The 15,834-nt window shown below is 39.4% G+C and overlaps 1 protein-coding gene across 2 annotated transcripts in view; it reads right to left on the bottom strand.

The window, feature by feature from the left end:
* The window catches only part of LOC106130084 (DNA ligase 1), a 122,387-nt gene extending 107,519 nt beyond the window's left edge, over positions 1-14,868 (bottom strand). The window contains exons 1-12 of one of the 2 annotated variants that reach the window (XM_060953121.1): positions 14,620-14,868; positions 13,209-13,301; positions 12,028-12,181; positions 11,546-11,700; positions 10,656-10,814; positions 8,825-8,932; positions 7,947-8,085; positions 6,539-6,675; positions 5,956-6,036; positions 4,760-4,891; positions 4,094-4,184; positions 2,852-3,071 (exon numbers count right to left, since the gene is read on the bottom strand). In XM_060953121.1, the coding sequence (XP_060809104.1) occupies positions 2,899-3,071; positions 4,094-4,184; positions 4,760-4,891; positions 5,956-6,036; positions 6,539-6,675; positions 7,947-8,085; positions 8,825-8,932; positions 10,656-10,814; positions 11,546-11,700; positions 12,028-12,181; positions 13,209-13,301; positions 14,620-14,664 (1,467 nt within the window). In that variant the 5' untranslated portion in view covers positions 14,665-14,868 and the 3' untranslated portion in view covers positions 2,852-2,898. Of the gene's footprint in view, positions 1-2,157; positions 3,072-4,093; positions 4,185-4,759; positions 4,892-5,955; positions 6,037-6,538; positions 6,676-7,946; positions 8,086-8,824; positions 8,933-10,655; positions 10,815-11,545; positions 11,701-12,027; positions 12,182-13,208; positions 13,302-14,619 lie in introns of those variants that run through there. The other variant, XM_060953120.1, reaches the window with a different exon arrangement.
* Positions 14,869-15,834: the final 966 nt, after the last annotated feature.

The following is a 15,834-nucleotide window of genomic DNA, read 5'->3' as shown; positions in this document are numbered from 1 at the left end:
TAGCTGTTAAAAACTCGAGGTATCCGAGATAAAGTGAAAGAGAGTTAGCGCGTAACGCCACTTCTTAGACAAGGATGGCGAGTACCAGCTGTGCGAGTATTTGAAGCCATTGCGCACGCGTCAATAGATTGGGTTCTCAGCCAGCGATGCAAACAGTAATACGAACGACTTTACATTTACTTCAAAATTATAATTAAGTAATTAATATTCTGCAAAAAAAAAATTAAAATAAGAAAATATTTATTTCATAATAAAACATTGTTTATAAGAATTATTTAGCTGCACTGTTGAGAACCCTATCTATACGCGTGGCTTCAAATACTCGCACAGCTGGTACTCGCCATCCTTGTCTAACAAGTGGCGTTACGCGCTAACTCTCTTTCACTTTATCTCGGATACCTCGAGTTTTTAACAGCTAGCAACCCTAATTTGCGGCCATTTATTCACAGGCAGCGATATATCATCATATTTAAAAAAAAATTAGCTTTAATTTGATATAAAAAACATGCGTGTACGACATGAACGTATTAATAAACCAAAATATTACCTGTTTACACCTGGCTGCGTAGTAGTTGCGGCCGAGTGTGTAACGGCACCCATTGATTTTCGAATTCTTTACATACATTTCTATGATGTGGATGATATTTTATTTAAAAAACAAGTGAACGAAATTTTTTTTGGAAAATTAATTAACATTAATTTAATTAAAATTACTTGCGGCCACTTATTGACTGGCACCCTATTATCTATGTATTATCCTATTCATAAATGTATGTTAAAATGTGAGTTTGATTAACTACGCGATGAACGTAGTGATTTTGCAGCCGGATCTCGTACTATGTATTGTAATTGAGATTGAAATAGTGAAAGGTTGTCAGCCCATAGCCTAAAAGAGGAATCCCAAGTTTATAAGCCTATCCTTTAATCGCATTTTACTACATCCATTGGAAAAATGGAGTGGTTCTATTCTAAAGTGCCAAAAACCACACGGCACGTGTACCTACATAGGTACATAAAATCACGCCTATTTCCCGGAGGGGTAGGCAGAGACTACATCTTTCCACTTGCCACGATCTCTGCATACTTGTTTGGCTTCATCCACATTCATAACTCACTTCATGCAAGCTTTTGGCGTTTTTGGGTACTCTTGACCTGACCCTTTGCCAGGACGTCCTTAATTTGATCAAGATACGTTCGTCGAGGCCTTCCCACACAGACGATTCCCTCCACACTTGAGTCTCATGTTTTAGGTAAGTAGGTAATAACTATATAATGAATACATCGCAATTAGTTTGGCTCGCTCCACCTATAAGTTGGGTCGGGTAAATGAAACACACAAAATGTACATACTTAAATCGACTTTATTTCTTAAATCTCAAGGTTCAGCAGCATTTGCCCTACGGAGCTGGTCTGCTTGTTTCTGCCCACTGCAGGAGAGCTGGGTAACTCTGTGACATGACCATGACCATGAAAAGGGAGACGTCTCTCCCATATTGTTACGAACTCCTTCAGAGTGTTCCGAACTCCTTTGTAAAACAAACATTTTGCAATTTAAAATTAGAAAAATAAATGACAGTCTTTTTTGAGCGTGCATTATCTTTTCTTTACCAGCGCAAATATTTTATTATTTTCAGCATATTTCCTATACATATTTTCAATCAACCATCTTCCATGTCCAGCATCATCTTTCAGCTTAAGTACCAGGCTATCATAATGACTCAAAGAGTCACCACACTCACTTAAACTTGTCTTCGAAATTACTCATCGCGTCTTTGGGAACCTAATCCACGCCTTAATATCATGCCAAAGTAAATAAATAAATAAATATATACGGGACAAATTACACTGATTGAGTTAGCCTCGAAGTAAGTTCGAAACTTGTGTTACGAGATACTAACTCAACGATACTATATTTTATAATAAATACTTAAAAAGATAAACATCCAAGACCCAGGCCAATCAGAAAAAGTTTTTTTCTAATCATGCCCTGACCTGGATTCGAACCCGGGACGGTGTCACAGACAAGCGCACTACCGCTGCGCCACAGAGGCCGTCAATCAAATCAAAAGTACTAGGCTATCATAAGCATGCAAGAATTGTACTTTTATCGCCATTAGATTGGCTCGCTCCACGTCAGTAAGGTCAGGTAATGAAACACAATTTACACTTAAACTATATCTATATTTTTTTTTTTTTTTTAAGATGCTTAGTGTTTTGTTTGGCAACTAATTATTTATTGAATGGGTTTACTATATGATTGTATGATAAGTGTAGCGTTGGTGGGTCTCTGCTATTTGATACAGATCCTATATCTATATTTAAGCATCACTACATAGTATAAAACAAAGTCGCTATTTTAGTCTGTTCGTCTGTATGCTTAAATCTTTAAAATTACGCAAGGGACTTTGATGCGGTTTTTTGTAACAGGTAGAGTGATTCAAGAGGGAGGTTTTTATTTATAATAACATTTATAATTTTGCACCCGTGCGAAGCCGGGGCGGGTCGCTAGTATTATTATATAGGTCAAAAGTACCCGAAACCGCCGAGCTTGCATGAAGAGAGTTATGAATGTGGATGAAGCGAAAAAAGTATGCAGAGATCGTGGCAAGTGGAAAGAGGTACTCTGCTAACCCCTCCGGGAAAGAGGCGTGATTTTATGTATGTACTAGAGGCCGCCCGCGACTTCGTCCGCATGAAAACCATATCAATCCCGCGGGAACTCTGGGATAAAAAGTAGCCTATGTGTTATTCTGGGTCTTCAGCTACCTACATACCAAATTTCATGGTAATCGGTTCAGTAGTTTTTGCGTGAAAGAGTAACAAACATCCATACATCCATACAAACTTTCGCCTTTATAATAGTAGTAGGATGTATCTATGTATATCTATATTTCAAGGTTAAGCAGCTTTTAGCATATCGTCCAGCTCAGACAAGGTGACAGCTGCCCTTCTGAGCTGATCCGCTTGCCTCTGTCCGCTACAAGACAGCTGAGAGACGCTGTTACGAAGAGTCTTGAGGTGTTCAGCGACGCGGCGTTTTTCGCCGTTGAGAAGATCGTAAGCTTTGTTACCTGTGGATGAATTCAAATTCAAATTCAAAATTTTTATTCATTATTATAGGATAGTTCATATCGCTTTATAATTGTCAAAACGTATGGTTTAACAACATTGGTTGACGTCAAATAAATTACTTAAAACTAAGTTCTAAGGGTCAGGTCAAAAGTACCCGAAACCGCCGAGCTTGCATGAATAGAGTTATGAATGTGGATGAAGCGAAGTATGCAGAGATCGTGGCAAGTGGAAAGATGTAGTCTCTGCCTACGCATTTTTTTCTTCATTCTAATTCTTTAATTGATATTTGAAGCCACATTGCAAGATATCGTCCTCCTGTCTGTAGTCCCGGTCACATCCTCACCATTCTGCAGAGGAGTCCAGGTATCAGAAACAGAAAGCGACTCCCATCTGACCTCCGCAACCTTTGCAGGGGAACCTTAATTCTTATTGGATCATGATTTCACATCCAGTTTGGACTCGATTACACCCGAGGAATCCTGCAATTCCTCGGGATGTTTTCATACATACAAAGTCACGTCTACATCCCTTGCGGGGTAGGCAGAGCCTACAGCCTTGAAGACTGCAAGGATGTTTTCACTCACGGTAAGAGCACACATTGCAAAAAGTACTCACTTTTTTTGGGCCCTTTTCCTGAGAAGATCCTGGGGATCGCCCATGACTACGATCCAGCAGGAATCCTACTACTAATATTGTAAATGCGAAAGTTTGTGAGTATATCAGGATGTCAGTATGGATGTTTGTTACTCTTTCACGCAAAAACTACTGAACAGATTACGATGAAATTTGGTATGTAGGTAGCTGAAGACCCTAAATAAGATATAGGCCACTTTTTATCCCGGAGTTCCCGCGGGAATGATTCCACGCGGACAAAGTCGCGGGCGGCCTCTAGTCGTTCATAAAAACCTTTAATTCTATCATACCCTGATTTTGACGCCAAAAATTGGTAAGGAAATTGAAAATGCTTTTAATCAGTCAGTCAAAAAGAATGAAACAGATTAAGGTGTGTGTTTTATCTTACCTAATAGGGGGAGGTAGTCGCTGGCCCGTTCAGCTCTGATGTCCAATGTGAACATATCATTCATATCTTCGGATTCCGATGAAGGTAATTCCTGTAATGGAAAATTTCACTGTGACGTACGGTAGTCTCTGCCCACCCCTCCGGGAAAGAGGCGTGATTTTATGTATATGTATTTATCATTATTATATACTTTGCATCCACACGTGCGAAACCGGGGCGGGTCGCTAGTTATTTATAATTAGTTGTAATACTCGTTCCGTGTGGTTCCCGGCACCAATACAAAAATAAAAAGGACCACTCCATCTCTTTCCCATGGACGTCGTAAAAGGCAACAAAGGGATAGGCTTACAAACTTGGGATTCTTTCTTAGGCGATGGCTTAGCAACCTGTCACTATTTGAATCTCAATTCTATCATTAAGCCAAATAGCTGAACGTGGCCTATCAGTCTTTACAAGACTGTTAGCTCTGTCTACCCCGCAAGGGATATAGACGTGATTATATGTATGTATGTTGAGATTGAAATCATTCTCAATCTCAATTCAATCTTTAAGCCAAATAGCTGAACGTGGCCATTCAGTCTGTCCACCCCGCAAGGGATATAGACGTGACCATATGTATGTATGTATGTAGTACAGGCTATCATTAACACAGTGCAGCACACTTACATCGTACATACTAATGTCGCCGTCGGAACTTTCCGCGTCAGTCGGCACCTCCTCGTCCATTTCCTCCGGTTTCATTATCTGTTGCTTATTCCGTTTTATCGCGACTCCCTCGTCTGAATTCACCGCGAAATCCTGAAAATTCATAACGGATTGAACACGTGGTTATATTTATGTAACATTAGCAGAGATCGGAATAGGTAGATTGATTTTATGTACTTGCATCATGAATTACCATAGAAAGCATAACATGGATAAGCCTCTTTTCCGGGATTCCATTTCAGTACTTACACTTACAGTAAACTACATTGTCCGCGGGTAACATAGGACTACAATTTCCGTGAACGTATATTCTTCATCCTACTTGTAAAATTTCCGGAAAAAATCCTAATAATCCCGCAATCCCGGACGGAGGCATGTCCATATTAATATATACGTTTCAGTTCATTGACCCCAATTCAATCTACCTATTCCGATCTCTGAACATTAGACTAGAGGCCGCCCGCGACTTCGTACGCGTGGATTCAATCCCGCGGGAACTCCGGGATAAAAAGAAGCCTATATGTTATTCCGGGTCTTCTACTACCTAGTACCAAATTTCATTTGTAATCAGTTCAGTAGTTTTTGCGTGAAAGAGTACAAACATCCATACTGACATCCTGACATACAAACTTTCGCATTATTAATCTATATATATAAAAGCGAAAAACACTCACTTAGGAATCACGAAATCTCAAAATCTACAGGGCCAATAAAGATGAAATTTGGCAGGAAGGTAGATTTTAATTAGGAGGGATCCACTAAGAAAGGATTTTTGGAAATTCTATTCCTAAGGGGGTGAAATACGGGTTGCAAGTTTGTATGAAACTTCGTCATTTTTAGTGTGGGATAATTACTTGAAATTTTAGTTTTTAATTTACGGTTAGATTAAAATATTAATCCATTAATTGGATTTTGAAAATTGCATGTCTAAGGGGGTGAAATAGGGGTTGTAAATTTGTATGAAATTTCGACAATTTTAACGTTGGGCACATGAAATTTTAGAATTAATTTTTGGTTAGTATGAAATAATCATTAAAACCATCATCACCATCATTTTTTGTAGGTGGCGTTAAATTCGCCACCTTTTGACGTTGGCGCTAAATTCGGGTTCTAACTTCTAACCTATATAACTAAATAATCACAGAAAATTAACTTACATCGTTCAAATCGATTCCATCTTCTTCCATAAATTCATTTTCGTTTATGATTTCATCCAGCTCGTTGGCATGGGCGGATTCCTGCAAATATACATACCATACGTACACACATGTCACGTCTATATCCCTCGCGGGGTGGACAGAGCCAACAGTCTTGAAAAGACTGATAGGCCGCGTTAAGCTGTGTGGCTTAATGATGGAATTGAGATTCAAAAAGTCATAGGTTGCTAGCATCGACTTCTAGAAGAATCCAAAGTTTATTAGCCATTCCCTTAGCCGCCTTTTACGAGATCCATGGAAGAGATATAGAGTGATCGTGTTCTAAAGTTTCGGGAAACACACGGCACTATATTAAAATACACACATACCTACATTACATAACTTCTACATTCCTTACGGGATAGACAGAGCCGACAGTTTTGAAAAGACTGACTTGTCCATCTGGATGGATGTCGTAAAAGGCGACTAAGGCGATAAGGTTATATACATACATGCATAAAATCACGCCTCTTTCCCGGACGGGTAGGCAGAGACTACCTCTATCCACTTTGAGGTTATATAAAAAAATCAAACATTCAATTACCTCCTTGACCCTCCTGTTGACCTTGACCGGGGCGGACGGAGCCCTAACAGTCTTCACTGTAGTATTGCGACCGATGATTTTCAATGGAGCCTTTGACGTCACTTGCGTCTTGGTGGGCGGCTGCTTTTGTTGAACTCCTATGAGAAAGAAAAAAAAGCGAGATAAATTTAATCCGGAAAAAAAAGAGTAGGTACCTACCCGAAACCGCCGAGATTGTGGAGGGAAAGGTCGGAGTGAGAAGACCTAGACGAACGTATCTTGATCAAATTAAGGACGTCCTGGTAAAGGGTCAGGTCGAGAGTGCCCGAAACCGCCGAGCTTGCATGAAGAGAGTTACGAATATGGATGAAGCGAAAGAAGTGTGCAGGGATCGTGGCAAGTCGATGTACTTAAGTGGACATTTCAATAAATTAAAAACATACATACATATAATCATGTCTATGTCGCTGGCGGGGTAGACAGAGCCGACAGTCTTGTAAAGACTGATACGTTACGCCACGTTGAGCTGTTTGGCTTAATGATAGAATTGAGTGTGGTTCCCGGCACCAATAGAAAAAAGAATAGGACCACTCAATCTCTTTCCCGTGTATGTCGTAAAATGCGATTAAGGGATAGGCTTATAAACTTGGGATACTTCGTTTAGGCGACGGGCTAGCAACCTGTCACTTATTATGAATCTCAATTCTATCAGTATAAGCCAAATAGCTGAACGTGGCCTATCAGTATTATCAAGACTGTTGGCTCTGTCTACCCGAGCAAGGGATATAAACGTTATTATATGTATGTAAGTATGTATGTAAGTATGTTTGTTTGTTTGTTTGTAAACTCTTTATTGCACATAAAAATAAATATAACAAATTACAAAACAGATATTGGATTTAGAAGAATATGTACAATGGCGGACTTATCCCCAATGGGATTTCTTCCATTCAACCAAAATATAAAGGAAAATCCAAAATTAAAAAGGCAGCGCACATAAAAAGCAATGAGGAATCAACTTATGTATGTAAGTACCGCCCGCGACTTCGTCCGCATGGAAACCCTATCAATCCCGCGGGAACTCTGGGATAAAAAGTAGCCTATGTGTTATTCTGGGTCTTCAGCTACCTACGTACCAAATTTCATGGTAATCGGTTCAGTGGTTTTTGCGTGAAAGAGTAACGAACATCCATACAAACTTTCGCCTTTATAATAGTATAGTAGGATAGAGGCCGCCCGCGACTTCGTCCGCATGGAAACCCTATCAATCCCGCGGGAACTCTGGGATAAAAAGTAGCCTATGTGTTATTCTGGGTCTTCAGCTACCTACATACCAAATTTCATGGTAATCGGTTCAGTAGTTTTTGCGTGAAAGAGTAACAAACATCCATACAAACTTTCGCCTTTATAATAGTAGTAGGATACTCACGACTCTCTATTTTGTTGACGGCTTGTTTCGCCTGACTCTGTCTGGGGTACGGCGGTTTGGACGTGCTCTTCGACGCCACATTGTTACGTTTCTTGTTCACCGTGAATATATTCTTCATTGTCACCGCTTCGTTCGAAGACTGAAAAACAATTTCAAATTAAATAGTGGATAAACAATAAAAAGCCTATTGTCATCTATACTAATATTATAAAGCTGAAGAGTTTGTTTGTTTGTTTGAAAGCGCTAATCTCAGGAACTACATACTGGTTCGAATTGAACGCTGCAACTATAAGAAGCGAAGAAATAATGGGAAAATGTGAAAAAAACGGGGAAAATTATTCATCCATAAATTGACTCGATCTGACGGCCTCTGTGGCGCAGCGGTAGTACGCTTGTTTGTGACACCGGCGGTCCCGGGTTCGAATACCGGCCAGGGCATGATGAGAACTTTTTCTGATTGGCCTGGGTTGGATGTTTATCTATATAAGTATAAGTATTTATTATAAAATATAGTATCGTTAGTTAGTATCTCGTGACACAAGTCTCGCACTTACTTCGAGGCTAACTCAGTCTGTGTAATTTGTCCCTTATATATATATATATATATATTGAATTCAAATTCAAATTAAAAAATTTTATTCATTATTATAGGATACTATTATATCGCTTAATAATTGTCGTATGGTTTAACAACTTGGTTGACGTCAAATAAATTACTTAAAAACTAAGTTTACTGCCGCTTCCAAGGCGTCAGTGCAGAAGAAGCGGTAACAAACTGCACTGCAGCATTTTCTTCAACAACGTCAACTTCACAATATTAATATATTGACTCGATCGCTCAGTTAAGAATAAGATGAGAGGCTTTGAAGTGAACTTACACAGTCAGTCTCGTCATCCCCGTCGCTAAGATCCTCGGGCTCGGCCCTCGAAGCTGGCTTCCTCACGATCGCATTCTTGGCAACCCTCAACTTTTGTATCGTTGTACTCTGTAATTAACATTTTAATTACAAGTCTTGCCACAGTGCCGTGTGGTTCCCGGCACCAATACAAAAAAGAAAAATAGAACCACTCCATTTCATTCCCATGGGTGTCGTAAAAGGTGACTAAGGGATAGGCTCACAAACTTGGGATTCTTTCTTAGGCGATAGGCTAGCAACCTGTCACTATTCGAATCTCAGTTCTATCATTAAGCCATATAGCTGAACGTGGCCATTCAGTCTTTTCCAGACTGTTGGCTCTGTCTACCCCGCAAGGGATTTAGACGTGACCATATGTATGTATTTATAAACCTAACCCGGTTCCCCGGCAAAGGTTACGGAGGTCAGACGGGATATATTCAATACTAGCTTTCCGCCCGCGGCTTCGCCCACGTGTAATTCGGTTATATATAGCGTTTTTTAATGATCTCGACAGGGCTTTTTCTTCTTTTTTTGTTCGGTAGAGTATACTTTCAAGTTGGTCCCGTTGTTACCTAGTCAGGATCTGATGATGGTATTCCAGGGAAATCAAGGGCAAACCTCAAATTTACAGGCAATTACGTTTTTGACAATTTCATAGATCTGTTTAAGTATTTGCGTTTGATAGTCATCATCCCATGTGAATGAGCTGATGATGGAAGGTACAACTCCTCAACGGTTAGGAGTTGAAAGAAAATTCTTACGAAGTTATACGTACATGTGAGGCTATTAGGTTGACCTGATAATAAAAAGTAAATCTCATTAACGTTAAGAATTTAGGTGAAAATGGATGCGGACAAATTTCGTCTCTTCACTTGTTTCCTTTTAGCTGTTTGTATGGGTAGTGTTAACACAAAATAGGGATTTAAAGGCGTGATGTTATTAATGTTAAGCATGTATGTACATAATTATGTATGTTATTATGTATGTTAAAGAGACGACTGAAAGTTGTCATACAAAGTCTTTTTTTTTAAGGATGGGAAATCATCAAATGACCTCTCCCGCTCTGGGTGGAACGGAAGGGAGTGTCAGACTTTTACTGACTAAAACCCACCTCGTTCCTTCAGTTGCCCTTTGCGTTCCGGGGCCACGGTATCTCGTTAGAACTTTCCCGCAGCCCCGGCTCAGTTTATCCCGTTTCCCCCCATTGGGGGTTGACATTTCAAAAATCTCAGACTCCTATACCGAGCGGTTTCGGCTGTGCGTTAATAAATCAGTCACCCAATCGCACCCCCTAAATCACGATTGGAGGGTAGTTTGAAAAAACTTATAATGTCAAACATATTTACTTGCCTATGTACGTGTTCATGCCAAGTTTCAAGTTTATAAACCCAAGGAATAAGATTTTTCATAGAAACGTTTTTACCCCTTTTCCCCCCCTTGGGGGTTGAATTTCCAAAAATCCTTTCTTAGTGCTCCCCTACATATCCCAAGGAACCTACATTCCAAATTTCAGCTGTCTACGACCAGTAGTTTCGACTGTGCGTTGTCTGTCAGTCAGTCACTCAGTAACGGAAGAGTTTTATATATATAGATTAAATCTCATAAATATATAAATCTGAACAATGTATTCTCTCGTATGTTATGGATTGCCAATTTTAAAAAGATTTATGTACAGAGTGTACTGAATTTTGATTTAAGTTCAAATCAAACTAACTTCTTCTTCTTCCTTCTGGGAGTTCCCATCGGAGGGGAGGGCCTCGCGGGCGTGGAGCGGCGCGATGCCGATGTGTATGCGGCGAAGTCTACTCACGTTATATATGTATTCATCGTCGCTCGATCCCGTTTCGTCGTCGTTCACCGCGGCCCTCTCCATCTCCGCCAGGACTCTGCTCACCCCGTTCTTCTTCTTGTCTTTGGTCTTCACCAGCACTTTCTTCTTGGTCTTCTCGTCGTTGTCGCCGAGCAGACGCTGAAACGTGGTGTTTAAAAAATAAACAAATGAGAATTGATTTATTTTAAACTAGCGACCCGCCCCGGCTGAAGAGTTTGTTTGTTTGAATGCGCTAATCTCAGGAACTACTGGTGAAGAACAAATCAAACAAGCAAACTCTTCTGCTTTATAATATTAGTATAGATAAAGATATTACAAACAAACTCGCAGCTCTAAAGCTTTCCAACAGTCTTTATGAGAACCTTCTGACTAAGGAACACTAAATAAATGCCTATACATACCTTGAAAAATGTCAAACATGATAAAACAACGATTAATTACCAATAGATCTACCAATGCCGTGTGGTTCCCGGCACCAATACAAAAAAAATAATAGGACCACTCCATCTCTTTCCCATGGATGTCGTAAAAGGCGACTAAGGGATAGGCTTACAAACTTGGGATTCTTTTATGCGATAGGCTAGCAACCTGTCACTATTTGAATCTCAATTCTATCATTAAGCCAAATAGCTGAACGTGGCCATTCAGTCTTTTCAAGACTGTTGGCTCTGTCTACCCCGCAAGGGATATAGACGTGACCATATGTATGTATGTATGTACATACATTGAAAACTGTCAAACATGATAAAACACACATTAATTACCAACATATCTATCAATCTAGGAATTACAGTCAAAGGCATAACCCGGGCTCTTCTCCAGAAAGGTGAGGATGCAACCGGGACAAAGACAGGAGGAAGATTACTCACCAACAGATCGTCCGTATCATTCCCATCGGACTTCTCAGTTATCTGGCTCTCGGCCTGCTCCGCTGCGGAGTCCTGGCTTTGGTTCTCCAAGTTGTTCAATGTCTGTTCTATACTCTCTGTCTCCGGCTTGTCTTTTTTGGTCTCCTGACTTGCTTCTGGTGTTAAAAATAAATAAAAGTTTGAATCAATAATTAAAAGAATACGACCACTCCATCTCTTTCTTATGGTTGTCGTGAAAGGCGACTAAGGGATAGGCTTACAAATTTGGGATTTTATTTTTTTAGGCGATGGGCCAGCAATCTGTAACTATATGAATCTGAATTCTGTCATCAAGCCAAACTGCTGAACATGGCCTATCAGTTTTTTCAAGACTGTTGGCTCTGTCTACCTCGCAAGGGATGTAAACGTAACTATATGTATGTGTATTTGCGTAGTCTAAGTTTGCGTCTGGTGGAGTATGATAAGAGTATGTATTTTTTTACCACTTTCCTGTCGCACATTCCCCTGGCTGGTGCCCTGTGACGCGTTGTGGCTGTCCATGGAGTGGTCAGCGCTGAGCAAGGCCTCGTCCAGGAACGTCTCGTCCAGCTCTTCCTGACTCGTGTCCAGGTTCGAATCCGTTTTGTCCGGATCCGCCTAAAAATAAAAAAACAACAGAGCTTTAATCAACACATTCCATTGATACAATATTTATATAGTTGCAAGCATTTTTCTGCATATAACTCTTACGGTGAGGGAAAACATCGTGAGGCAACCCGCACATTCAGGCAACTGGAAGTGTAACCATAGGTTCCTCTGCAAAGGTTGCGGAGGTCAGATGGGAGTTGCTTCGTTTAAAAACCTGACTCGCCCAATCCAGGATCCATGGTCAAGAGCTTACCCCTGGCTCCCCTCTGGAGTGGTGAGGATGCAACCGGGACTATAGCCAGGAATAAGAAGATTGACAATCATTTTCCTGCTTCACCCATGTTAAAGTAAAACCCCTTTTATTACCACTTCTATGGAAATATCCAATACTTAGAAATTTTATCGAAATAGATTCAGTGGCTCAGCAATAGGAACTGCTTTCATTTTCATAATATGATTAATTCTCGTGTCACAATGTTTGTTCCCGTAATCCTTCAAAATGGCTTGACCGATTCTCATGAAATTTTGTGAGCATATTGATTAGGTCTGAGAATCGGCCAACATCTATTTTTCATACCCCTTAGTGATAAGGGATTGTTCACACTTAACATTTTTTTAAACTAGAAATTACTTAAAAATTAATTTATATGGCAAAACAACATTAGCCAGGACAGCTAGTTTTATATATTTCTTGATAGCCTTAGAACCGGACTGTTTCATACATCGACAGCAACATAAATGTATTGAAGTAAACAAAGTGTGCCGTGTGGTTCCCGGCACCAATAAAAAAAAAGAATAGGTCTACTCGTTCCCATGGATGTGGTAAAAGGCGACTAAGGGAAAGGCTTATAAACTTGGGATTCTTCTTTTAGGCGATGGGCTAGCAACCCGTCACTATTTGAATCTCAATTCTATCATTAAGCTGAACAGCTGAATGTGGCCTATCAGTCTTTTCAAGACTGTTGGCTCTGTCTACCCCGTAAGGGATGGAGACGTGATCATATGTATGTATTGAAGTAAACAAAGAGCAGCTTACATTAGGATGGTCATCATCGGTGAGCAGTTCCTCACTAAGCCATTCCTCTTGGCCTTCAGCCATCTCACTCTCCTCCGCCTTATTAGAGCTCATCTGTAATTAAAAAGTTATTCAATTCTAAAAATTCCCTTAAGAACTTGTATCTAAAAACCACTTTAAAAATAAAAGAACACAAGACTAATTTGTCTACATTTTTGTTTCCAGAGGTCAAGTTATGATAGCATGCCATGAAATTGAAATTCAATCATTAGGTAGAGGGAATGACTATTTACTTCTTCAAAAGCATGCCCCAGGCTCCTCTCCAGATTGGTGAAGATGCAACCGGGACTAAAGCCAGGAGGATGAAGAATGAGTATGTAGAAGGACTGCGAATGCCTTGAATTTAGGTTTTAATTTCACAACCTTCTAACAAAAATAAGACTGAAAGAGATATCATGAATAAATGTTTAACACAAAAAGGCGAGAATGTGCGACATGAACAAGAGCTTGACGTGGATTGTCGCAAGACACGGCTTCTCAGCTCGGCTATATTCTGAGTAGCTGCGTTTTGGGCGCGCACACATCATTCTTCATTTTCGAAATTCAAACAACACTCTACAAGTATTTACATCTTCCTCCTGGCTTTAGTCCCAGTTGCATCCTCATCACTCACTCCTTTGACCAAGGATCCTGGAGTGGGTGATTCTGGTTGTTACACTAAGCAACTCCCATCTGACGTCCTCAACCATTGCAGGTAAACCTAACCAATGTTGGATCAATCATGGTTACACATCCAGTTGCCTTAATGTGCAGGTTTCCTAATGATATTTTCCCTTACTGTAAGATCATTTAGAATGAGTATTTACTATTACATCTATACTAATATTATAAAGCTGAAGTTTGTTTATTTAAGTGCACTAATCCCAGGAACTACTGGTTATTTTTGTGTTGAACAGACCATTCATATAAAACAGGCTATATAACATCACGTTACAACTATAAGGAGCGAAGAAATAATGGAAAATGTAAAAAAAAAAACAGGGAAAATTATTCATCTTTGTGGGCTTCAATCATGCCCAAAATAACTATTCCAAAGGACGATGTCGCGGACACAGCTAGTTCTGTATAAAAGAAAATGGATGGTCAGGTGGTTAAAGTATGAGACTGAAAAAAGCCTATCTGTTCCAAAGAGCACAGATTTAAATCCTACTTTTCGTAGTTACACTTATATTGGTTATAAATAAAATGAGAACATCTGCATATTCAGGATCTAAATATGTAACCGTATTTCAAGTTGGGTTAGGAACTTAATTTAGACGGTAGTTGCTTCGTATAAAAACCGCACCCAAGGAGCTTGGTTATATTCGGACCCCGGGCTCTTCCCCAGGGAGCGGAGGTAATCAGAACTAATGCTAAGATAATTGAAACCCACCTCTGTTTTTAATATTTTCGCTGGGGGCTCCTCTATGTCAGACATGATAGAAAAGATAGAAAATAATTTGAAATTATTTATTTGACAAAATTGCAACTGTCAGGAATTTTATACACGTATTGTTTGAGTTTTAGTTTTAATAGGTAGATACCTACACTCAACTCACAATTAGATAACTATGTAAATAGAAAACACAATTCCAATAATTATAACCTCACGATATAAACAAAACAAATCAATAAGTCAATAACACAATACACTGACATTGACGACTCAAAAGTGTCAATGATTTGTTTATTGTTTTTTTTTACAGTGTTCTGAATAAAGGAAAGAAAATATAGTACTAGCAGATTAGACTTATCTGATTTGAAGGAACAACAAAATCCCGCTCGATGCGAGGTAAGAGAGAAAAGAAGCAGAACCATCAGAGTCCGTAACTTTGCTATTTACATAGAGCACATTCGTTTCTAGTTAAATTCCATTAATATGAATGGAATCTCAAATCCATCAATAAACCTTCGACACCATAATACCTAACTACGACATCCAATACACGTCTTGACTATTTTGCTGTGTACCCCGTAAGGAATAAAAAAGTAATATAAATGATCGTCCATTCCAAAGTATCAATACTGAAGGTTTAGATAAAACTTACAATATAGGAACTACCAAATAAATACTCATTCCCTTTCTCTTATACATCTATGCCAACTTAGGGCAAAAATAATTTTTTTGTACATACATACATAAAATCACGTCTATCTATATCCCTGGCGGGGTACAGTCTTGAAAATACTGATAGGCAACGTTCAACTGTTTGGCTTTATGATACAATTGAGATTCAAATAGTGACAGGTTGCTAGCCCATCGTCTGAAAGAAGAAAGTTTATAAGCCCACCCCTTAGTATCCTTTTACGACATCCATAGGAACGAGATGGAGTAGTCCTATTATTTTTTTATTGATGCCGTGATCAAAATCGGTTCGGTAATGATTGAGATGTTAAAATTTTACATAATTTTTTTTTATAGGTGACTTTTGGCGCTAAATATAATCACGAGGTCTACATTCGTGGAGAACAACATTTGTTTTTTTTTTTTTCTGAAAATTCCCACTTCACCTGACGCTAGCCAGTGATAATAATAGAGGCTGCGCGGGCTACACCTATATCCTACCATCAATTAAAAACAAGTTAATTTTAACATGATTTTATTCTG

Source organism: Amyelois transitella, chromosome 31 (assembly GCF_032362555.1).
Source record: "Amyelois transitella isolate CPQ chromosome 31, ilAmyTran1.1, whole genome shotgun sequence".
NCBI classification, from domain to species: Eukaryota; Metazoa; Arthropoda; class Insecta; order Lepidoptera; family Pyralidae; genus Amyelois; species Amyelois transitella.
This window is presented reverse-complemented; position numbering and strand designations above follow the sequence as displayed.